Source organism: Mus musculus, chromosome 11, assembly GCF_000001635.26.
Source record: "Mus musculus strain C57BL/6J chromosome 11, GRCm38.p6 C57BL/6J".
NCBI classification, from domain to species: Eukaryota; Metazoa; Chordata; class Mammalia; order Rodentia; family Muridae; genus Mus; species Mus musculus.
Window position 1 is genome coordinate 44,953,861 of NC_000077.6, and position 26,402 is coordinate 44,980,262.

Consider the following 26,402-nt stretch of genomic DNA (forward strand, 5'->3'; position numbering starts at 1 on the left):
AACACAGCAAGATGCTGAGTTTATTTCCAGAGCACCCAGGAGATCGGCAGAGACTGCTTTGCATGTCCCAACATGCCTCCTCCTGTCATTTTCCTAATACTCCGTGACAATGGTTAAAAAGTTTCAAAGGGAGCCACGGAGTCCCGTGCATAAGCATTTGCATCCACTTGCCCTTTACAAAGTCGAGTCATACATGATGTCTTCATCATGTGAGCTGCCGAGTCACACACCCTTCTGATTTTAAGAGGCCATGTGCTCAGTGGGAGCTTGCGCTTGGCATCCTTCTGCTTCCAGACTCTTGCTTCTGTTGGCTGCTAAACTAGGCTGGCTTCCACAGTCCTTGGCCAGGTGATGGGCAGGAATCGACAGGAATCCTCTGGGTGCGCACCTCCGATTCCCGCTTAGGTCCTTCTGTTACGGGGAGAGAATGGAAAGTGAAATCTCAGAACAGCCCTGGCATTTCAGGAGAGAACTTTGCGCTTTGTTGTCCCCCACCCCCAACCCTACCCCTACCCCACCCCCACCTCCATCATTCTATGGCCCCTTCACATCCACCAGGCTCTATTTGCAAGCCCAGTCCTTTCCTCAGAGGGCACATCTAAAGCCCGATTAACTGGCAGGATGGTGTTATTTGTGATTCCTGTGCAAGGTGTCTCACGGCCCTGATTGGGAGGATGTCAATTTTGCAAGGACAGCATTATTTGTAGCATTTGCTGTTGCTTAGCCCCAGAGTGCTAGTTTGCTTGGGAAGGACGAGTGCTTAATATGCCCACTTCTTCCCTCTCTTGTCCCCTCTGCGTTCCTGCTGAATCTTCCTTTCTAAGCACGACCCTGAGACTGTTGCCCTTGTACCAGCCATTGAGAAGAGAAGGCGCTCCGGTGCAAATGGGTCATTAATGGTGAATCTGGAAGATAGCTAACTGATATGTGCGTTCAATTAAGATGAGTTTTTCACTTAAAGACTCCCCAGGAAGGGCAGCTTTCCCCTCAATTCTGGGCCATGAGCAGTTAATGAAGAAAGCATATCAGAATTCCACCCATGTTTCCCGAGGCTTCCTTGGTCCCATATAATTTTCAAGTTACTTTGATGAAGGAGAACTTGCAAGGTGAGATTAAACAAGCAGGAAGGTGATAATGGGGGAGTATGTGTCGTTTCTCATCTTTTCTATGGGTGACATCACCAGGCACTTGACAAATTTGTGTGTGTGTGTGTGTGTGTGTGTGTGTGTGTGTGCTCCAGTCAAATCCATTTGGGCAGGTTTGCTTTTTAAAAGTGTCTTACTAAATGCTAGTCTTTGTTTAGCACAGGGAGACACCAGCTCCTGTCTTCTGCATTGAATCTAGCCTATGTTTTATGGTTTGTCTTCTCCTGTGTTAGTCTAACGGAGAGACATCATTATCTACACCCAAAGAGACAGAGAGGGAAAACGAGAAAGGAAAGCTCAGAGCAGGCCAGATATTTCAGGGGAGAGCCATGCATTTTGTTGCCCCTCCCCCACTTCCACCCAGTTCTACAGGGGCAGTCCAGGTGAAGGGTGATGGTAGGTGGCCAGTGGAGACAGACTGTCTGTATTAACATCATAATTTAGGTCTCACTGGAGTGAAGCTTGGTCAGGACCCATCTGTCCTCTGTCCTGGACATGTACCTAGAAAAACAGTGATAACCACAGTAGAGGCTGCCCATAGCTAGCTAGCAATCCACAGTTGAAGCTCTAGTGCTTAGCATGCAGTCTCGGGCACACAGTTAACTATAGTGTGCATATGTGTTAGGGGGCTACTGTTCTTATCCCAGTTCCACTGTGAAGACTTTGGTAAAGCCAGAGATGTTTTGAATTTCATCAGTGTGGTCATAGTAGCCTTTAAAGGACATGTAGGCAATGGTTAAAAACAATATAAAAGTCAGGCCTGGTGACACTGTAATGACAGTGACTCAAGGAGGGCAAGGCAGAAGGGCCACAAGCTTGCCTAGGCTACGGACTGAGTTCACGGCCTGCTCAGGCAACTTGGTGAGACCTTGTCTCAAAACAAACAAACAAACAAACAAACAAATGAAAAAGAAGGCCACAGATGTTGCTCAGCGCTTGGTCAGCTTGTTCAAAGCTCTGGGTTCAATGGCTAGGACAGTTCAAAACAAAACAAACAAATAACAAACAAATAACAAGATAGAAGCACTTGAAAACTTCAAGAGACAGCTCCAGGGTACTGGCTGGGCTCCATATCCTTGGCTGTTCATCCTTGCAGATGCGTCCTTTCTATAAAGTGATGGGGCCATCTGGTTTGGAAAGTGTCAACATCTGTAGGAGATAGCCTGTGTCCGAAGGGCAGCACCGGGACTCATTTTCAGCCGAAGCGGTTGCGTCATGCCTCTGATCAGTTTTTGCATCTGTAAAATGAGCATCTGTGCTAGTTTGATCTCTATTGCTGTAATACAGACCACCATGACCAAAAACCTGGGAAGGAAAGTTGGTTTGGCTTCCATGTGCCAATTACAGGCCATCCTTGAGAGAACCAGGGTAGAAGATCAAGGCAAGCACTGTTGCAGACCATGGATGGACACTACTTATTGGCTTGCTTCCCATGGCTTGCTCGGTTTGCTTCCTTATACCACTCAGGACCTCCTACCCATGGGTAGTACCACCCACAGTGATCTGAGCCCTCTCGTATCAATCATTACTCAGGAAAATATCCACAGAACGTGCCTACAGGCCAATCTGATGGTCCTTTTCTAAATTGAGATTCCGTCTTCACAGATGACTCTAGCTTGTTTCAAGTTGAAAACAACAACCACCAACCCAGCTTACTTTTTATGACACTAAAAACGAACAAACAAACAAACACAACACAACACAACAAAAATGGTCTTTTTCATTTACAACCTGGCTTCTGTGGAGGACCGATTTTGGAGCTGGGTTGTGATCAGACTGATAACTCCTGTCTCATCTTGCACTTGGGTTCCCCAAGCTTGCTCTTTTTTTTCTCTCTAGGCAGAAAGCTTTCTGCTGCAGTACAGTCCTGCAGCTTTGTTCCCGTCTGTGTGATTACATCAGGATAAAGTCCTTAAAGATGTAAAAGCATGCATTTGTATCTAAAAGTTGTTGGGATAGCTTTTTGAAGGGATAGGGTGAAGCAATGCAGTATGTTTGATTTTTGTCCTTAAAGGGTGACAGTACCCATTGTCCCAATATAATCATAAAATTTTTCCATTTAGGAATAGGTCAGCAGTTTATCAGGCCGATCTCTGCCCCTGCAGATATGTCTCTGGCCTCTGAAAAAGGTCTGTAAGGGGATCTAGAACACTGGCCTCAGGCAAAGTTAGTCCCATGGATAGGGCTAAAGATGTACTTTTCATTTCATATATATCGTCCACCTTCCAATGAGGGTTGGCAGACAGGAACAGGAGAGTAGAAAGGAGGTCGCTTCCTGTGCTTCTGTTTGTTATGCGATTTAAGCAGGCCCATGACAGCCATCATTGGAGGGAACCGGAAGCTGCTGCTGCTGCTGCTGCTTGGCATTTTCCATCTCTAATACCAATGATAGAACTGAGCTGGGAGAACCCTAAGTAGGAGCTAGGACTTCTTCCTCCTCCTCCTCCTCCTCCTCTCCCCACTTTCCTCCCTCCCTCCCTCCCTTTCCTCTCCCTCATTTCCCCTCTCTTTCACAGTTTTATACATGGGGTCTGTTTATGCGGCTCTAGCTGGTCTGGATGTATCTCTGTAGTCCAGCCAGTCTTAAGCTTGTGGTGAGCCTCCTGCCTGTCACCAAACTGCTGGGATTGTAAGTATCCACTGCCATACCTGTCTAGATGGCATACATTAAGGCTGAAAACACTGATGTCACTGGTGTGGCCCTTTACCCACTTGGGATACAAAGGACACTAGAAATGATTTCTGTGGCTCTGGGGACTCCTTCAGATGATTCCTAAGACCTGAATGACGTTCTGCCTTTAAACATAGTATTTGATTTGTCTACTCATAGGTGGTAATGTTTCTTCAGAAAGTTCATAGCCAGTCTTTATTAGCTATTAGTGTACAAGAATTCCTATTCAAGTGGAGATTCAAGTTTATATCATTTAAACTTATATTATCAACAACTGGCCTGCCAATACTCTATCTTGACTCTTCGCCTGTACCAACCTGCTATACAGTCTGTTCATGATACCTTAGAACCATTTACAATTCTTCCACGGGCTGATCCTTGAGACATGAACGGAAAGTTACATAACCCTGGCAACCACCAAAGCAAAATTAGTAACCAGTCTTGGCACCCTAAGGTAGGAGCTGTTCCACGCCATCCTTAAAAGTTATTGGCATAATGGTAGTTGGGTCTACCCTATACACACACACACACACACACACACACACACACACACACACACACACACATGCACACAAACACACACACACACACACACACACACACACACACACCTCCACAGAGAAAGGATCTCAGCCTCAGTGTGGTCTAGTTGGTTTCTACTGTGACTTACAATGGCACTTGCTCACAGGTCAACAGCAGGAGGTCTCTGTCCTTCACCTCTTTCTAAATAGTCTAGTTTATGCTCAAGCACCTCCCATCAATCCCTTCTTTTTTTCTACATCTTCGAGAACAAATTATATCCACATTGTGATTTCTCATCCAAGTAGTTTCTGGGACATTTTTCTTTGCAGTATAATGAGAATCAAAGTCTTTCTATCAGGAATTTAGTGATAGTTCTGGCCTCTCTGGCTCTAAAGGCTTGATACTGGCATTAATAGGATAATTCATTATTATTATTTTTCAGTAGATACAGGATACCAATGGTCTTCTGTTCTGCCTACTTGGCTCAGGTGTGAGAGTTCAAACCTTCCCTTTTTGCTGAAGGTCAAGACCTGTGTCAAATTTACAGCAAACCCACTTACTGTGCTTGGCATTGCCTTTGGACTTTTATCACCATAGTAGGTATAACCTGACCAACAAGTAATTACACCATTATTTTTTATGTGCTGCTTTATTGCTTGCTTTTCAAAATTGGTTTTCAGCATCTCATGAGGGGTTATTGCGGAAGTGGCCCCATACCCATTGCCCACACAGTAACTCTTACTCCAAAACCAGTGAATTGCTTAACTAAACACCTATTGATTAGTATACACCAGGGACCAATATTAAGACTACCAAGGTCCAAAGTGGAAATTAAATTCTGGTTACATGTATATTATTTTTGTTAATATGTTGTGGCAAGAAGGCTTCATTCCTTCATGGATCCCAAGAACCAGTGTAGTGTAGGTAGAAGAAGTTACCAGGATGAGTCAGTGTACATCTTTCTGTTTCATAAAAGACAGAAATCAAGTATGGAAGAAGAAAAAAAAACCATGAATCATAGGAATATCCTGTCTTTACCCACGTAATACTGAGAGAGTTTATAAGATGTAAAGATGAGTTTTACACTCAACACCACAGCTGTTTGTGATAGGTAGCAGAGCTTTTACATTGTAGCATTAAGGATGGAGGTGATGCTGTGTGTAACATCAAGATTCAGATGATAGTGACACATTGGCATGAAAAAAGAGGCAAGGACCAAGAGCCTGCTGTGCTCTTGCCCAGCATGATCTTAGACAAAGTCCCTCTCCCCCATGCCCCTCCCTCTCCTAGCTCTTGGGATAAGTTAAGCCATAGATGTTCAGACCTTTGAGTACGTAGCTAGTTGGGGAGACAAAAGGAAACCTGAGTTTTAGGAGGGAAACAGTTCCCAGGCATTCTCACGTTGTGCTGGCAGTGGTGGCCGTACACATCAGCCATCTGAGAATGGTCCAACCTTTCCAAATGTGTGAGGTGGTGTGGATGGAACCTTCACTTGCAGTTCCTCATTGGATTTCAGTGCTGTTGTTCTATCTTGGTATTCCTCTACCTAGTTTGGTTGGCCTTTGTCCTATTTGGTCTGTGCATCTTTCTCTACTCAGTTTTCACCTGCTGGCCTTCCCACCAGGCTCTTGGTCCTTGCCTCTTTTTTCATATCAATGTGTCACCATCATCTGGATCTTGATGTCACACACAGCATCACCTCCATCCTTAATTTGTTTTCTGAACTCTTCTGTCTCCTTTCCAACTGTCTGCTCATAGTTTTCACTGAATGTACAACTGGCACCTCACATTTACCACATCTGAAAGTGGACTCAAGGCTTCTTTCCTTTTGTATGAAGTTTTCTTCTTGAACTTTTAAAATATTGCCAAATTATGCTTCTCTATGCCCATTCAGACCCCTTGCTATTTCTCAAAACTTACATCGATTTAAAGATTTGTTTGCTTTTATGTCACATCCTACATCCTTTCAACTGGCATGTAGGGAAGTCCTGTCTACTCTACTCTATAATATTTCTACTATTGATTTGCCTCTTCCCCAAGGCAGCCCTACCATTGTTGGACTCTTACTTTTCCATCTAGAACACTGCAATAGTGCTTTCTCTAAAACCCATCTGCCTTTGACTCTCAGTATCACCTTTTTGAAATAGAGATCTTCTCATTACTCTCTACACATGGAATAGTTACATAGCTCCTGTTGCTTCCCAAATCAAGTTCCTGGCAAGGCACTTGGCATCAAGTTCTGCTATAGGATTAATCTTTAGCACTCCACTACCAACACATAAGCTATGCTCTCTCCAGATCACAATGCCCACCCTTGTTTAAATGCATCCCCTCATTTCTCTCCTCTTTGGCACATGGTATGCATTTTGCACCTATTTTTAGTGGAAAACTCATATTCTTTCTCTCATATCCAGCTCAAAGATACTCTCTTTGCAAAGTGTTTCCTCTCCATGGTAGAGAGTTGTTGTTGCTGTTGTCATGTGCAGTGGACTATCAGTACATTGTTCTGGGCTGGCTGTTCAGCAGACTTCTGGACAGCTGTTTGCTATCAGGTCTCACAATTAGGCATCCCAGGGTGTAGTGTGGCATACTGCACCAGACTCATCTAGATTGTCAAGATTCAGGAATGCTACCATACCTTTCGTTCGTTTCATCCTCTTCCACACAAGGCTAGCCTGATGCACACCTTCCTTTCATTCATCAAATTAAACCATCCAAGAATACCCTAGGTCCTGGAATTTTCCCATCTAAGAACTCTGTTTCCTACCTATTTTCCCATTGTCAGTTCCCACAACTTGTATCCATTTCAAGATGTATTTGTTTTTATTTTCTTTGTATTCTTGTTTTGCTTGTACATGTGTATGTGTACCTCATCTGTGTTTGGTGCCCATGGAACCAGAAAAGGTGGTGGACCCTTATAACTGGAGTTAATGGTGGTGTGGACCACCACGTTGGTGCCACGAACTGAACCCAGAACTTCTGTAAGAGCAGTAAGTGCTTTTGGCATCTGAGCCATCTCTCAGATGGGGCTTGAAATAGTTGTATCTGAGTTCAGACGGAACTGTGTTTTGGGGAAATGGATGAGAATCTGTGGGGGTGGAATTTTTTGAAATGTGACTCCAAGTTAGTGTAATGCAAGGAGAAAGGCTGAGCTATAGGGATAAGCAAATAATCCTTAGGGCTTTCCTGGAGTCTAGCACTCTTGCATTATGACATTTACCACATTGTTTTAGAGTTCTGTTTGTGTCTTTTTGTGCTGCCTATCCCTGGAGTAGCTTGCAACTGAAGTATGTGTAAATGAATATAATGAACTCATTACTGACCACCATCCTTTATTTCTAGGCTAGGGCAAGCATTTTATGCATGGTAATAAAAAGCATCCATTGAGAATTATGTCTCAAACATTGGACAAAGTGCACATCCTGCTTTTGCACTGTAGACAGGAAAGGCTCAAAGAATGTCATTCCCAGAAGACACATAGCTGGTCAGTGATGATACCTGGGCTCATACCTAGCTCTGTCTTGCTCCAGAAAGCTTAGAACAAAGAGCAAAAGACTGTCTTGGTTTTTGGCTACTACTCATGTGGAGTCTGGTGACATGGGCTTCATGGGATATGTGGAGTTAAAAAAAAAGGACTAGAAAAGATGGCAAGTGGAAGAGTAAATGAAGAGTAGGAAATTATTAGCAAGATCTCAGAGACCAGAGCTAATAAAAAATATTCTGGAAGCCCCTCATTTTTCCTAACTTTCTGTTCTACCAAACATGCTGAGGGAAGGTTGCCTGGACTAGTCTCTGCCCTTTCATTTATAATTCTGTGGCTTGAGGATATCTACATCTCTACACCTCAGCTTTCTTCTCTGTATAATGGGAACAACTTATAATTCCTTCTTTACAAGGTTGTTGGGAAGGTTAGGTAAGTTAATCCACAAAAATGTTTGCCATCTTATAAATACATAGGGTTTGTATTAGCTGCTGCTGTTAACCACAACAATGATGATGATAAGGAAAAGGCTATAGGCCACACGTCAGTGAGAGCGCTGGGATCTTGCAGCACCTCAGCATTTAAGCAGGTGCATGATCCTGCATGGCCCTGTGTTCTTCACAACCTCATGCACTATGTTGGCCTGTATCCTCACAGGAATTTTATAGGACATTTTTGGTGTGAAGGAAGCCTGACACTGCACGCCTGTCAGGCATCACACAAACCACTAGTCCAAGGTCACTCACAGTTCAATGCTAAACTACATTATATTCCCTGGGAAGTTTGTTCTAGCTTTGAAAGACTGGGTTGTTACTGGTGATTATAGCCAAATACCTGTGCCAAACTGAATGTGGTGACAGACATACACAATTTCAACTGAGGCTTGGAGGATGCCAACTTTAAAGCCAGTCTGGGCTACTAGATTCTGACACAGAAAACCCAAACCAAAGACAAATTATTAGAAACTTTATTATTTGTTTTTTTTTTCTTCAATCTTTGTGGATTTTTGTTGGTATGATTAAAACAGCTGCTAGTTTAGGTCAGACACAGTCACTGTCAGATGTAAGAGCACAGCGATCAGGATGGATGTTGCTTTTGGCTAAGGAGAGCTTTGAAAGGATTACTAAGATGACCAAAGTGCTGTAAACAGGGGAGCTCTGAGGAGCCCTGGCATAACAGCACTGTGTCCAGGCACTGTGAGAATGTCAAGGCCGAAAGAAAGCGGCCGAAGTCATGTTCAGGCAGAGGAAGCAGCTGCGGCTGTTTCAGGATGGTGATGTGTGGTGCCAGCAATCACCCGCGGGAGTGGACTCTGAGTTCACTTACGTCTTTTCTCCGTGATATTTAAGTTGGATTTGAGGTGGGTAGAAACATCTAGACTTCTCTGCAAGGCCCTTGTAGCTTTCTATATGACAGCTCTGTTACATGTGCTTCTTAATTTCATTTCAACGTTACCAAGTAACTGCTAATCATCTCCTGCCTCCAGTTAGGAGCCCTTCCCTGCCTCATCAGGGGTGTGGCCATGGTATTTGGAGTCCCCTTTACCTTACTTTTCTTGGGATTGTTTTTGTTCCCGCTCTGATGGTTTGCCAGCCGCTGCTGGACTGTCTCCATCCAACAATACTGGTTTCGAGGAAATGGCTCTGCGGACAGGTTTGTGAATTATCTCAGAAAACTGTGGTGGCAACACTCACCAAGTCCTCAATACTGAACTCTGAGCTTGGTTAGCAGCAAGGCTTGGAAAGGAGTTTAAGTCTGCCCTCTGACTTGGCGCTGTCCCCCGCTGAGAGCCACACATTGCTGGTGGCTTATTCTCGGAGAGTAATAAGTATTGTTGTTTAGCAATTGTGCTGTTGGAATTCAGCTCCACTATGTCTGACAGTATTTATCTAAAATACTTTCCCTGGTGCGTGTTCAAGTTCCAGTAAACCGTGTCTTATTGTGCGACCTTTTCATTTTCCTTTGAAAAGGGATCAGCTCGTCAGATAAAAGCTACAAGCCCAAGTACAGGAAAAACGCGTGCTCAGAAAATCCAAGCATGATTGAAAACAAGATGTGTTAAATCAATGCGGTTTATCGCCTGCCTATTCCCGGCAATTGCTGTCCTAAGCTCATTGCGAACACACGCAGGATGATAAAAGTCCGGTGTCACAGCACTCGCTGGGGTGGGGACAGAAGAAAACATGTTTATCAGACAGGCTGGGTGATTTTACACTCTTGATAACAGTTATTGTCAAAACTCTCTGGGAAGAAATCTGAGGAACAATTATAGAGGTAATATTGCTCTTGATATATCAGAAGATCCGCCAGGAGAGAATTATGGATTTATCCTTAAGAAAGAAAGACGGAGTATGCTGGCCTTCACTCCTTAAACACCACCATCCATTACACAGTGAAAATCAGCCTTCTCTTTACCCTTAAAGGAACAAATCTGTCTTTAAAACTTAATCATAAATGATCCAGATTTTTTCTAATCCAAAGTAAAAAGATTGAAAGGCCATAAAATAGAGAGAGATATAGATCTATAAAACTATGACAATTTAGCTTCGGTTTGCTGGAGGGGATTAATTTTAATTTTATACTTGAATCAAATTTAGAAATCGAAATGACGGCCCACAGAAGGCCAAACGGATCATAGACCACCACAGAGAATGGCAGGGTGTCTTTTCTCCTCAGCTTTGTTACAATTAGAGAACACCACAGTTTCCCTCCAGTCCTCACAGGTTCGCCGGCTTCCTGGTCTGGATGGAATGTAACCCTCCAGAGAGCAGAGGGAGTCTGCGTGTGAGGACATGCCTCTCAGCAAGGACCTTCTAGAAAATTCTAGGTAGTTGTGATATGAGATAGATCTGCCCAATGCACCATCATAGCATTATGAATCTCTTTCTCAAAAGTCAAACAGCCCTTAAAGCTTGTCACAAGCCGTGACTATAAGGAAAACTTGGTGTGTTCATCTAATTGTCAACTTGACATAACATACAATCACCTGGGAAGACATTCTCCGTGGAGATATTGTCTATATCAGGTTGACTTATGATGGATTGTTTTCATTGCTAGATTGAGGTGGGTTGAAAGACCCACACTAAATGTTGGCTTGGGTAGGATTCAGAACTGTTTAAGAGTGAAGAAAGCTAGTTGAGATGGAGCAAGCAAGCAAAAAACAAACCAACAAACCGGGAATCCATAACTTTCTCTCTCTGGTCCTGACCGTGGATATGATGTTTTGAATTTCTGCCATGAGTTCCCCACAGTGACAGAACTATGCACTGAATAAATCCTCTCCTTCCTTGCGTTGCTTTGTCTCACTGCAGCAACAGAAAGAAAATCAGGGCATTGGTGAGGCAGAAAACAAAGTCTCCTGATGAATGTGGAGGCAAGTTTAAGGTACATTCGACTTGCTGATGGAATGAACTTAAAGAAATCAGACCAAGACTTGTTCTTCTGGGTGAAGTTGAGATTCTGGGCATAAAGATTGCCAGTATCATAGGCAGGAATGAAAGTATAGGGTAGTTGATTGGAGAATAAGACTTTTTCATATGCTATAGATTCATCAGTAATAAAGAGTAATCTCAGAAGATCAAGCAAATCTCTGCACAAAAAACAAAATCTTATAAGTCTCCTTCTAGACTAACTTATACTACTAAATGCCTCAATTTCCCATGTTTGAAAGGGGCCTGACTTTTAGCATATATGTTAAGGGGGGTATTGCAGATGTTCATGATATCATATCTGATGAAAAGCACTTAGATTTTCCCAGGAAAGGAGTCTTCTCCCATGAATTTGGACTGTGTTTGAAATGGCATCTCTATACAGGGCTATTGTGGTCACTAACACCTCTGAAAAGTCTCCAGAGGTCCTGGTAGCTTAGAGAAAATGGAGTTTGAGATGTGAAACCTAAAAAGACTAATCTTCTTTTGAAGATACCTTTAAAAGTCACTTGCTGAAGTATAAACTGATATAAATGTATTGCAGGTTGGTGAAGAAATGCGTGCACACAGGGATTCAAGAGGCCCATATCCCTTCACCCAGCAATTTATTCCAAGTGTAGGTCATTATAGCTCTCCTTACGTCAGTGTGCATTGGGGGGGGGGGAGTCCACATGTTTGTTAATAGGGCATTTGACAGACAATTATGGCCATTTGCTTAATATTATTGCTAAAAAACATTTGTTAAAATGAGGTGGGTGTAATTAAACATTTAATCTGTATTCATACAAAACAACATTGAGATGGTTTATGAAAACATCTATAACCCTAAGACTGGAATAGTGCTTCTTCCTGGTTGGGGGTGTTATGAGGTTGTCCCTCCTGTTATGGCTTAAAACGTTTTCTAGAATTGGAGTGCATTCTTTCTGGATGTAGAAACACAGTAAAGCCATTTCATCTCAGAAAACAAAAAAAGGAGTCCACCTCCTTCCTTTCTTCCTCCGCCTGATGTTTTTGCTCCCTGAAGAGTTATTAATTTCCAACCGCACACAAGCTCTTTGCATTTCAGTAAACCACTCAGGCCTCAGTCACCGTCAGCTCTCTCGGCTTCTTGAGTTGCGGTCTATGTAACTTCTGTTTGCACCATGCGTTCTCTTGGGTAGTACTCTTTATAAAAATGGCTGACCCACACCAGTCACCCCACACCTCTGATTATGAAATTATTCTTCTACTTCACTTTTCAATCTCAAAGTAGTTACCACAAAAGACATTCATACACTACAAATATCTCAGGGCATATTTAAAGGTGACTCTGAACTTCCTTTCCTCTCGTACTGATTAATTGTTCCTAAGTAGACGCCATCTTGACACCTTTGTGGTTGAAATCTGTAGCCTTCCATTGTCCAGTGAGCAAGCTTTGGAAGCTCCTGTGAGCCTCTCTGGATCCCAGGGCAGGATAACCAGGGTATTTTTTACTGAAAAGTCTTGCAAGAGGTTTGCTGTCAGCTATCTCAGGGGCTGTCTCTGGTCCACGGATAAGCTGACCCAGCATGGTACTTGTTCTTCCAACGTCTAGGCAGGTAATGAAACACCCAAAAGGCTGGAAGTGTAACCAGTTTTTCCATTTACACCGTTTGTGGCTCTTGTTTGGGCTGTTCTGGTGGATTTCTTTTTCCCATTAGTATATTTTAGAGTCACTCTTAAAGATAGCTTTTCGAAGATAACTTGCTGTTTTATTGTTTACCTCTAGTTGTTAATTTAGTGACTGAGGGAAAAATGGGGCCATTATGGAACAAAAAGGCTCTGCCTGGCGTATAAGTAATAACTCTCCTACCCAGAATGGATCTGCCTGGAAGGGAAATGCTCGGCTGTTACTCCTTTAGTTCAAATATAGAGTAGTCACCAGGGAAGCTGGGAGACCCAGGTGCTACTTTTAACATTGCCTCTGCTATGAGGTTTTATTTATTACTTGGCATGGAGTCTACATATTTGTTTAGACATTAAATGGCAATAGGATATAAATATTACCTTCTTAATATTTGCATTTCTTTTTTATTTCCAGTCAAAATGACATCATGTCACACAACCATTAAAAAAAGGAAATTAAAACCCCAGAAATATGCTGAAACCCCTTTGTGAGTTACTGAGCTCTGAAAGCCGCTCACTCCATGAGCTGTGGTCCAAGTGGTACCCACAGCACTTCCCAGGTGTGTTTGGGACACAGTGCTCCAGCCCCATCTCCATTGTTTCCAGGAGCTGAACAATGTTCTAGAAGCTAAAAGATGACAGAGAAGGAGTGATTGCTTTAAAAAGGAACTCAGAAAAGCAAAGAGAAAAAAATAAATTCTCACAACTGGGGATGCACCATGTAAGATGTAACCAGTAAACATCTTTCAAGAGAATTCTTTACTTGATTTATTTGTGAAGTGGATTTAAAAAAAAACCCACATATTCATTTGTCCAGAATTGATTCATTACCACATGTTTTACTGTATAGACTCTAATTGACATATGCACATTTTCTCAGCCTATATTGTCTCATATGCCTCTGGACACTGCAGCAATGGCTCTGTTCAGTGGGAGCTCTGCTGTTTGGAAACACCTAAGGTGATGCTCACTAGGAGAAAGGCCTCATACAGGTCAGGTTTCCTTTAAAAGAGCTTGAGATGATGAGTCTGAGAAGAAACCTAAAGGCATTGTAAATAGTCCCAGTGCAGGCAGAAGAGAGAGTGTGGTATTTTTAACTATTTAATTAGCTGGGTTTTTCTCTTTCTTTCTTTCTTTCTTTCTTTCTTTCTTTCTTTCTTTCTTTCTTTCTTTCTTTCTTTCTTTCTTTTTTCAAAAAAAATACTTTGCTGCAGATGAAGTGAGAACCTTGGCCGTACTGTGCTCTCCCTTCTAGGGCCCATCCACACATCACGGCCTGCATGTGAGGTTCCTCTGATACCCTAGGCATTGCTTTCACCCTGCACCTGAAGGTCCCGATTAGACCTCTTGAATTTGCCTTTGGGTGTTTGCAAGAAAGTTTCAGACTTTTCTTAGCATGCTGCACACAGCTCCATGATGATGCACATAATCAAGGAATGCATATCTACTAGAACAGTGGTTCTCAACCTCCTAGCGCTGTGACCCTTTAATATAGCTCCTCATGTTTGTGGGGATCTCCAACCATAAAGTTATTTTGTGGCTACTTCATAACTGTAACTTTTCTACTGTTATGGACTATATTGTAAGTATCTGATGTCTGATAGAATATCTGCTAGGTAACCCCTATGAAAGTCTTTGGACCTCAAAAAGGGTTGTGACACACAGGCTGAGAACTGCTGTACTAGAAAACAAATTTGCAGAGGTGGGCGGAAGACACCTCAACTCAAACACGTTTCACCGGAAACCTGGTCCCCTCTGTGTCATCCTTCATATGTAGTCTACGGTGGTGACTATGAGGAAGGCAAGGTGTAGACTTTGGAATAAGAGGATAACCTTAAATAAGAGAGACTTTGCTGACTCTAAAACCAAAGTTCTTCATCTGTCCTTTTGGGTTGTATGCTCTTGGCAGAAAGTTTGCTTATAAAGGCTGAAGATGTCCCACAAACAGCTAATTCCTACAAATGGGTTTGGTCATTGATGCAAATAAATGATGACTGGAAACCTCTTTCTTTTAACACTTTAAAAAAATGTATCCACCAGTCCTATTTTATTCAAAGGGTGTAAGGATTGAGCCATTTCTGTTTGGGACAAGGTATGTTTTTTTCTTTAAGCCTGTGACCCTTCTATCTTGCTATTCTCCTTATCTGATTTTGGGGTGACAGCATCTGCCATCCTTGTCAGAGTGGGACTGAGGTGCTTGGAAGCAGGGTAGAGGGACCACTTCTCTAGTGCCAGCCTATGCACTGATGCTCACAGCTTCCTCTGTTTTTCCTCTTTCAACTTAAGTTGTCCATGCCTCTTTAGATGGTTAATTATGCTCAATTAGGCTGCTTTGTTTTTCTTTCTCTACCGGATTCTTGGAATTGTCCCAAGTGTGAGGGGGAACAATTGATTAGTCCTATTTCTGCCACAGGCCCTGAGCTTTGCACTTGAGTACAGTGAGGTCACTTAGTTGAAAAATTAACTTTATATTGCGTTCTTGCAGGGTAGATACACGTCCCCAAGGTACCACTACCCCTGCTGATGAAATAAATATGCCTTCTTTATGATTCTCCCCCATTACCCTCTCTGTTGATTTTCTGAGTTTATGAATAGTCACATATTTATACAACTGGGCAAAAGTGTACTACTTATTTTTCTTATGGTCCGTAATAATCCATGCAAAGTTATTAAAGTGTACAGAGACCCCTTTTAAGGCATAGTTTCTTATGTCATTACTTTATACAAGCAGGTCAGATTCCATCTCAGCAACAGTCTTCTTGCTCTTAACCTTTTTCTCTGATTATAAAAATAATACATGCTTATTGTGCAGGGGGCAAAAATGAAAACAGAAAATGTGTGGGTCAAAGACGAGGAAAAAAGCCTTCTCAGGAACCATGAGTTTTAGGAACCACTGATATTTGTCAGTCTATGTACAGACAGTGTTGGTTATTATGCACATATGTAAGTAGGTAGATTCATTCATTCATTCTTCCATTCATTCAAAAGTCATCACATTAGTGGCTGGAGACACTGCCTGGTGTCTAAGAGCACTAGATGCTCTTGCCGAGGATCCAAATTTGGTTACTAGCATGTCATGGTGGCTCTAAACCACTTGTAAGTCAAGTACCAGTAGATCCAGTACCCCTTTTGTATTCCTTGTGTGCCAGACACATATCCTACATGCAGTACTCACATATACCATTTTAAAAATGTGAATCTTGCAACGTCACCATATTAGATACATACCACTGTAGTCTTTTTAACCTAGCACTAGAAATGTCCTTAAGTTGGTGTTTGTCATATGACATTGATTCTGAGACTGGGAAGTGTTTACTTCTATAGAATTCTCTGGACTTTCTGCTTTGCAACATATTGAACTCAGTTCCGTTTCCTCTTCCCAAATAGTTAATCTCTTTTCTGTGGAGAGAGTTGTGTATGTTTTCAGAACTGACAAAGCTATTGATCCTTATTAACAAATCTCCCTCACACATGAATTTTTCCCCCTACTCAGCACAGACAGAGGAATCAGCAGGCTCCATTGAGTTTGGAATAGTATGCCTTGTCTTGCATGGTTTTATTGTTAACACGGTCCATAGTGCCAGACCATTCCATTGTAACATTCAATACTGGAATACAGAGTATAGTTCAGTGTACTTGACAAATGCAAGCAGGGAGCCAGTCCTTAAAGACATAAGAAAATAGGAAACCTCACTATTTAAAATACCTCCTCTGTCATGGATTATGTTCTCAGCATAGATGCTTATTTTTGTTTGAGTAATAAGTTTAATATGTCTAATCCAATTACTCTTCATGGCAACAGAATGACTTCTCAGCTCTTTTGCTATTAGTTCCATATGATATTTGAATTGATTCTTTTAATTGCTGATATTAAGTGTCAGTCATTCTACAGCGAGTTGGCCTTATAGCCGGAAAAATTACATCTTCCTCCAACCTTAGTATAAAAGCTTTTCAATGAACAGTATGGGTTTCTAGACACACTAGGAATTCATTATGCAAATAAGGAAATGGGTGAATCCATACCTCTCCTGTTATCCGTGGCCTAGATTGAAAAGGTAAAAATTGTAGGATTTTGAATAATGTTTTCAGGGACTGGAGTGATATTATTAACTGTGTAAAGCTCCTGTTTATCGTTAAACATTTTGCTGACAATTAGAATTATGGGTGGGGTAGAATGATCTAGAACTTACCCCCCCATACTCACTCCTGTCTCTCTGATGCATATCTTGATTAAATAACTTTTATAACAAACACCTTCTCTGCAGAAAGAGCTCCATGACTTTTTCTCTATAAGACAATGTGAAGAAAGAATTTTTCTCAAAGGCTTAGAAAGAATCCATAAAATGAAAGCAATAATAAATATTGCGCCTCAACTCGTCTACTAAGACAGAGAGTTTCACTGCAGCTGGCTGTAATTCTCACTAATTTCCACAAGAGACAGATCGAAAGTTTACTGTTTGCAGGGGTGGGGGAGGGGGCAAGTTACCTGAATCTCATATTTGCAAGAATGATTATATCATCCAACATGAAAACGCAGCTCTGCTAATAACCTCAATAGGCACTCTAGTTTGGGAGGGGGGGGATCTTTTAAATAAAGTTACTTGAAGTTCATTCTGCCTTAAAATATACAAGTGAAGTAAAAGTACTTCCCTGATTTATGTGTCTTTGGGAGAAATAGTTACTGGCTTTTTACTAACCTATGTAAAACAATGTACTTTTGTAAATGGATTTCTGGCCACTTTATTCAGCTACCCCCCCCCCCTTCTTACATAAAAAAGTAAGCACTGTCAATCAAGGAATTTTAAGGTTTATTTCCTCTTTAGCAATGATTGATAGCCTTTTAGATTTACAAGTTGACAAGTTAAAGGGTTCTATTGGTATAATTATGCTCTAAATTCACAGTCTTTCAATTTAAATGTCCTTTTAAAACCAAGAGATTATCATACCTGTATTTTGAAAAGTGGGCCAGTCAGTTTGGGTTGGTATACAAATTGCTTCCATTAGCCTTGGGACCTATTTGAATTTAATACAGTTTTTTAAAGTTAGTACGAATCTTACTTTTAAAATTTAGGTTAATGGAAATGCATTTTAAGTAAAGAATGTGGCAACTTGTTTTTTTTTTTTTAATGTATAGATAAAATGGTAGGGTTGCAGAGACTGTCTTTTTATTCAGCAAGGAAGAAAATATGCAGTGAAATGCCTTAGTTCAACTAGAAAAGAAAAGAAATTGCACAATAAAATAAAATAAATTCCTACTGCCTACTTATGGCTCTGGGTACTGGGACTATGGGTAGAGGAGGGTCTCGCCATCTTTCATAACTTCTCAGACTAGATAGGCTCAAAATGGTTTGTATGCTAGGAAGGAATTCTGAAAGTGATAGCATAGACTCTAGTTTCTATTTGGTCTAGCTTAAGGGAGTGTGTCCAATAGAACACAATGAGGTCCATTGTCTCCCAATGTTATTATTACAGTTGGGTCTCAGAGTCTTTAGTAAATCATTCTTAGAGACTCAGCTAGGCTACCCTAATAATACTCTACAGAGCTTGGTCTTTTTCAAATAATATTGCTGTGAGTGGGTCTCTTGCTTAAGATGGGAGGGTTCTGAGTCAAGGGCATGTTTAGTGCTTGTCTCTGCAGATGCTCTCCATGGTGTAGGAGACAGGACTCTTACTCTACTCTGCCCACCACTATCTTCATTGCGTAGAAAATGCTGAGATAGTAGATCGACAGAGCTCTCAAGGAGACTTTACGCAGATGAGTGTAGTCTGCTGTTACTTCAAATGTGCAGAGAAGCTCTTGACTTTTTCCCCAGCTTTCTGCAATGGGGTGAATCCTAAAACCTTCTGACAAGTTTCACTTTACTTTTTACTGAGGATTATATTAATGACGTAGAATTTAGCCCTGGGGGCTGTTCTGAAACCCTCTTCTCTCTGCCTTCCAATGTTTCTTCAAGAGGGTCAGTCCCTTCATAGTAAACGAAATAGATGGTGGAAAGGCCATGACAGACTGAAGAGTATCTATTAAATGTTAAGAGTTATATCTGCACCATCTGTGCTGAAAATCATGCTTCAGTTCCTGAAATGTTTAAACCTTGTGACTTCTTCCTTACAGCACTCAATGAACCCACCATCGACTACGGCTTCCAGAGGTTACAGAAGGTCATTCCTCGGCATCCTGGTGACCCAGAGCGCTTGCCAAAGGTCAGAATCCCCACCCCCACCCCTCACACCCCACCCACCCAACCTGGACATGGTTTCTAGAAAGTTGGATTTGAGAATGGCAAAATACCCTCTTGGACAAGACAAAAAATAATTCATAGATAACCAACTCATCTTGGTACATTGTGTGTGATGATATAAGTAGCAGGCGCGTTGGGATAGGCACTGGTGCGCATATTTTCATATATATCATATTACCTTACAATTTCCAAAACTCTGTATGTTGGTACTACTTCCACTAGTATTTTAGGAAAGAAAAGAATCAAGCAGAGAGAGGTCAGACAATTTGCCCAAGGTCACACAGCATGTACCTTGCTGAGATTTAAATGTACTCAGCTTGTGTCTAGATTACAATCTGTGTGGCATATTGATTCTCAAGAAGAAAGGGGATTCGGGATTTTATCTGCTCAAAAGAGCTCAAAGCAAAATGTATTGGTAGATCTGGTAGAAAGAGCTGGAAAGAAAATAGACGGAGATGCTTTGGTCAAATAAGACATCTTTTCTGATAAAACATCTTCCTTACTTAAAAAATTAAATCCAAAGATGCGAGTGATAAAATGGAAGAATCAAGATAACAATCATGCTGTTGTCAATGCAGAAACTGGCGATCGAGTCTTGGTGTGGCTGCTCTGGGAGGTAATCCCAACAGTGGACCTAAGAGACCAGGGGTTTGCATGGGAGGGGGAGTCGGCCACCACTAATCATGTCTGAAAACGGGAAGTGCACCAAACAGAGGTTCCTGCAAAGTCTTATGAGGCCTCAACAGAGACAATAATTAAAGAGGTTCAGAGTACAGAGCCAGGCTAGCTGTTATGACTAATTGACAGCAAAACTATGTTTTATTTATGACATAGTCTAATGCCATCACCTTAACTGAATGGATGAGAGGTCCTCTCCTCACTACAGTCTACAGGTGTGTAATGTCTAGATCTGTATGTCTTCATGAAACGATTTACAAAACCAAAGCCAGTATCCTTCTTAGCCCAGGACCTCTTCAAAGAACAAGGACATGGTCAAATTCTCCCTGTATGGGGCTGTACTTGTAGGCAGAGCCTCCTGTCTGAGAAGGTTCTGTCTACCCTGTTGTTGTCCCCTAGGGCTATGCATCGAGATGGAGAACAGGGTGAGCGGGTATGATACCCACCATTGCTGATGAGAGGAGGGGCTGTGACAGGCAGACATGCCTGCCTTGTACTTTGACCATAGAGAAAGAACACAGCTTCTAGTTTCTCAGAGTAGTCCCACTTCCATTGCAATGCAGTTCATACTGAAAGGTCTAAAATGTACTTCTTTCTAGGGAAGGGATAATATGGTCATGTTTACCTCACTGTCTTTAAAGGGCCTCTGCCTTGTTTCCTCTAGCCTGTCTTATTTTTGGTTCACTGTGAAACAGCCTATGAGTGACACTGGGCAGCGACATCTTTCCAGGGCGTAGGTGTCCTGAGGAAAGACTGAACTGTAGGTCCCTCTGTCCAGCAGGAAGATGACTTCTGTACCTTTCCTGTGCAGCACTCTGATAACGTGTAAACAGTGATAGACACGATGTGTGCCCACATAGAGAGCTGACCATAGTCTTTGTACGGTAGAACCGAGACACGGGTACAATGACAACTTTTTCTGCCATTCCCCTTTAGGTAGTGACATCACTTTCATCTAGCTTTTAGGTTAGCATTCATCCCTAGGCTCTCTAGTGTTGAGAGTGCAGCCTGAAAGTTCAGATTGGACCAATTAGAACCTAGTCCTCAGTCACTTGTTAGCCATGTGACCTGTGTCGAAAGCCTTCCTAACCTGTACTTGCCTCAGTTTCCCCATTTGTCGTGTGGAAGCAGTGATACTTCCTGCTTTCTCCTGTCCCTTAGCACATAAGGTTACAAACACCCTGGTTTTTATGTTAGTTGAATACAAGTGAGAGCAGAAAACCCCCATCCCCTGAGCAATTAAATATATGCTCTACCACCTGTGCCTCAGTTTTTCCATCTACAAACTGGGGATAGCAGAATTACAGAAGGATGGAAATAGGAGCCAAGTCTCGTTAAATGGTTGAGATCTAGCTAAGCCCAACAGTATTTTCATTTTTGCTTTTTTTTTTTTTTAAATAAGGATAGGAGAGAAATCAGAGTATAAGGTAGAGTTTTGTTTACTTATACTTAAAGGCATTTTTATGTTGCACATTAAATTTTAAACTTTTGGATACCTAACTCAGGCACATGCCACTTTGTCCCCAGGGGACTTGGGGTGAACCACTGAACCTTTTCTTCCTGGATTTGGGAGGGGCAATCAGGGACACAATGGCTATGTGTGTGTTAAGGAAACACTGCAGCTCGCTTCCAGCTCCTCCAACTATGGAAGGACTGTGGCCAGAAGAGCCCACCCCAGGAAGCTCTCCCTGTGACTCAGGGCAGACTGGCTGTCCTCTTGGCTCTAAGTGTTAAGGTGGAGCAAGGGTTCAAGGGCAGGGTCAGGAAGTGGCGGATGGAGCCAACACAAGGTATTCCTGTGGACTTGAGAGAGATTTATACTCCTACTCTCCATTGTTAGGGCCTTAGGAAGGGCCTCTGCCTTCCTCAGACTCTTGGCCAGTGTTTGTCAAACAGGGGTGCTTCAGTGAACTGCGGACCACACACCTTAAAAAACAAACCCCACTTTATTAAACCCATGTGTTTGTGAATAGACAAAGCTAGATTCATACAACCACCCACATATTCTGTCAAATGAAACTGCTCCAAAGACCACGCAGACAGCTTTCCATAATAATATGCCTTTGTGTATAGGCTTGCACTTTTTCAAACGAGGAGGACTTGCTTTGTTTTACTGGATCCCCTCTTGTGAAAGGAGTTGGGAAAACAGACATAGTTTCCTCATCTTCCCCACTTACCAAACAGGGAAAGAGGAGGGAACAGACTCTCTGTAAATCATTTCATCTCTGAGAGGCACTGTAATTACACTAACCCTCTCTGGTTAGGGCTTTTATTTCTTTCATTTGCACACAGAGAAGAGCAGGCCAAGGCCCTTAAAACATACATAGTATTCTATCCTGTCTCCCTGACGAATGAACCTTTTTCTCTGTGTCCATATAACTTTGGGAAATTCTCCGACAGGAGCAACCTGACTTTGGGGGTCCAGCTTGAGTTCTTATATAGGAGAGGTGGGGAGGGGGATGAGGTCTCTGGCCAATGAAGCTGAGATGCTAATTGCTTCAGTGATTCAACACAAACTTTGAGCAAAGAGCTCCCTCTGCTTTGAACTCCTTAAGTAGTGTCTCCATTTGTGTGTGTGTGTGTGTGTGTGTGTGTGTGTGTGTGTGTGTGTGTGAAGTTTTTGATAGCTTGCTACCCATCTTTATCCGCAGCCTGTGAGCTTTATTTCACAGGCAGTGCAAGCAGGCCTTGAGCCTAGCCCAGCATCCTGCACATGGGCTATATGACTCTTGCGAAGCCAGGATTGTGTGTTTCACGCCTATTGCAAGTCTAGCTCTGCTTGATGGCGTCGCTGCAGAGCAGAGAGGCCAAGTGAGCCAGCATGCCAGCCAGATACACAAGGAGCTTGGAAGGCAAACCCAGGCCTTGTGCATGGAAGTCTGAAGCCTCAGGTTCCTCCTCTGTGGGACAGCTGTTTCACAGTGCTGCTAGGAACTAAGGAGATAATGCATGCAAAGAGAAGCTCCAGGCAGCTGGGGAGTCTCCAGTAAGTGGGGACACTAATCTCTGCATGACATACATCTCACATTCCACAGGAGAGGCATTTAGGCTGAGTCCCTGGAGGAGATCTGTCTGCTGACTTGCTATGGCATCAGTGCCAGCAAGTGAGAAAGCTCAAACTTGAACTTGGGTCTATGAGTTCAAACCCCTCCCTGTGTCCAGTATGTTAACATTCCACTGTTCCTTCAGATCTGGTTATTCAAAACTCAAATACTTCTGCCTGAAGGCTATTGCCTCCTGCTTCCTCTCCCTCATCAGCATCTTCTGCCCATCCCCCTCGGATTCTCAGTAGCTTTTCTTTCTTCCTTCATTGAGAGAGGCTGGTGAGGAAATCTGTACCAAGCAAATACTGTTTGATTACAAGATCCAGCCTCCCTTATAGAGAAAATCAAGCAGTTTGGGAAAAGCAACAAAGGCCACATTTGTGTATTTTGCTTTATGGAGCTGAAAATATCTGGCAAATTGATCCAGCGGGAGTCATAAATACACATTACTTTATCTTGTTCTTCGTGTCCTATACCCCAGAGCCTTGATAGAACAACACCACTTAATAGACTTAAGAAAGAGTAATTACACTCATTGCTTGTGTGATTTTTCAGCCCTCCCAGCCCTGCCTGACCTTCTAATTTAGCTCACCGTGTCTAACTAATGCATTTATATTCATCTTTTATGAAGCATGGATAGTACAGGATTGACTGTACAGTCTTGCTCAAACTGTCTGCCCAGGTTCTCCTCTGGTTGGTAGTGAAGGGAGTAGGGGCCATCCATCTCCATACATTTGCATGGATAGACAGCCATAGACATGGCTGCCGGCATTTTTCATCCCGTATGAAACATGATAAAAAGTATTTATTACATTTTTTCCTTTAAAGCTTTTATATATTCTAGCATTATTTACAGCTAAACATGCAGGCAAAAGATGTGAGTGTTTTTAAAATCATTACTGTTAATGTCTCAGCTTGTCAGAAGCGCTTAAATTTCCCTGCACTTTGTCTAAAAACTTGGTACCGTTGCCTTTTAAGAACAACACACTGAAAGGATCTTGCAAGTCAGATCTGCAAACACTGCTGACAGTCTGTGATGGATGATATTGCAAAATTTGCAAGATGTTTGTCATTTCACACAGCCGACATATTAAGGAATGGATTAAGAAACTCAAAACCCCTATGGGAAACAGTCATTCCCCCCACCAAAACCCCAGCCAAACCTCGAACCCCCCTAGAGCACACCAGAATCTCTCACTCGGCTATCTCTCCCAACTTCCCACTCAGCCATTGGATCCTGATTGTTCACAGAGCATTTTCTCTCACCATATGGTCTCCTCATTACCATATACTAAGAGTCCATATGGGAAACTTGTGAAATGAACTGTATTCATTTTAACTGCCAGATGAGCAGCCTTGTGCTTTGCAAGCCTAGCTTAAGTCATCTGCTGTCTTCGTGTTGTTATGGCAACACGGCGCCAATAAAAAATTCTAATCTGCTGTAAGTGATCACAATATTTTAAGTGCTTGCCTATAACTGGCCTCAGAAGGGACACGAGACAGGAGAGCTTCAATTTGTCCAAAGGTTTATGAAGGTGGTTGTTGATTCCAGCAGGTGTCAGTAAGGGAGCTGGTGAGAGTGTGGCTATGTGTCTATAGCATCATGGAGTAAAATATGGCTTGTCCTGGGGATGCAGTGTAGAGGGGTTGGATCACAGGGCAAAAGGACATAGACCCTATGGATGAATCTAAAAAAACACACTGAGTGTCAAACACTATAGTTGCTCAAATAGACACATGACTCTGTTGGTACTGGGGAGCCAGCCAGCCATGGGCCAGGGATGCCAGTCTAGGTTTGGGCTCAGTGAGGCCTCATGGGAACCTCTCCTTCATTGCCATTTGCAACTCTCAGACCCCATGAAGCTGCTCTTCTTGAACGCAGGAATCAGTCATTTCAAATGCTGGGCTAATTAAGAGTACCTTAAAGTAAATGGACGTTGTCAGCCACATCCTAAAGTGGAAATCATTCTCACCTCCAAAGGCTTTGTGATGCACCGCCTCTCTGCCGCTCTCTTTGTATCGAAAGTGAATGTTTATAGTCTCATTTCATCAGTTCACATTAGCCTCATGCTGAATATTTAAACACAGAACAATTTGAACTCACCATGGAGGAAGTCAGTGACTGCACTTTCATTTGGAACAGCAAGGGCTCATCTAATAATAATTTAGTAAATCAGCCATTTAGTGGCTCAGTTGTGCACTGCATTGTGCCAAAGATTATTCAGTTCAACTGTACACTTGCAAAATTGAAATTCAGATTCTAGTCACAAGCACTTGGTGATTTTTGCTTCGTGGAGAGATGAGACCCCAAAATCACCCTCCCCAAAGAGCATTCGTGTTTAGCGATTTATCATACATACAGAGCTGGAGCCAAAATAAAGCTGGGGCTGGCTGTGTACAATGTATTCTAATTGTGCTTTTATTGTCTTAGTCTTTATGCACAGACTATCAGTAATTCAAAACCAGCAGTTGCATCAGTGAAAATACAAATAAGAAATCTTTGCATAACCACATTGCCTTCTAGCAGGAAGGGGGGGGCAACTTAAAGAGTTTGGTAAAAGAAAAGCCAGTGTCTTCCTGTTCTGCTGACTCTGTCAGCTCTCCCTCTCCCTCTTCCATTCCCTTCATTTGTTTACTTATGAGAGCTTTATTAACATTGCATCTGCAAACACAAGTAACCTTACTTAATCAAAAGCACAGAAACAAATGCCAGTCTTATGGCCTATCTGGTCCTCAGAGGAGGAAAAGCACCCTTGAGTTTTGGTCCAAGAAACATCCTGTCTGCATTCTCTTGTCTGTAGCAAAGCACAAACTACGGAATGCCATCCACCACCCCCCTCTTCATCTGCCAGAAAACTTAGAGGCACATTCCGTCTTCCCATTTTGACAATGTGCTTAGCTCAGGAACTTGGCTTTCCTTCAGACTCCGAGCCCTCTTATCTTGGGAGTTGAGCCTAGCTCAGGGTACTGCTGAAGTTCTATGTGAATGCGTGCATGTGTACACACTTACAAGCCTGCGCTTACTTTATGTAGAGAAAGAGGTTGCAGTGGGCTACAGAGATGGCCTAGCACTTGCTATACAAGTCTGAGTACTGAGTTTGCTTAAAGAAGCCAGGCAGGTTGTCTGCCCATTACCTCATACTCAGGAGACAAAGATAAGGGACCCTTGGGACCCGGGACTAGCTACAACAGCCATTTGGCAAGCTTCAGGGTCAGCGAGGGATCCTTCCATAAATAAAGTGGGGAGTAATCAAGAAAGACACATATACTGCAGCACATGCATACCCATATATGTGTGCATACACATACACTCATGTGTGCAATTAAAAAAAATACTTGTAACTCCACTGATATGTCACAGGAGCCTCACAAAATAGTAATTTTACTTGTTTAGATGATTTTCATCTTTTGCCAACTTATTTTACAATCTAATTTTCTGCGTCTTACTGGTATATATCCCTTTCCGGGATGAGCAGGCAGAGCCCGAGAGCAAAGTAATGTGGTGGTGCTCAGGCGGTGGCTTACGCAGGACAAAGCCGAGGCTTCGGAT

At 42.5% G+C, this 26,402-nt stretch overlaps 1 protein-coding gene across 16 annotated transcripts in view; it reads left to right on the forward strand.

The window, feature by feature from the left end:
• The window catches only part of Ebf1 (early B cell factor 1), a 389,997-nt gene that overhangs the window by 335,761 nt on the left and 27,834 nt on the right, over positions 1-26,402 (forward strand). For all 16 annotated transcript variants that reach the window (NM_001362575.1, NM_001362577.1, NM_001362579.1 and 13 more), the window contains one exon: positions 19,004-19,092. In NM_001362575.1, coding sequence (NP_001349504.1) covers positions 19,004-19,092 — 89 coding nt within the window. The remainder of the gene's footprint in view (positions 1-19,003; positions 19,093-26,402) is intronic.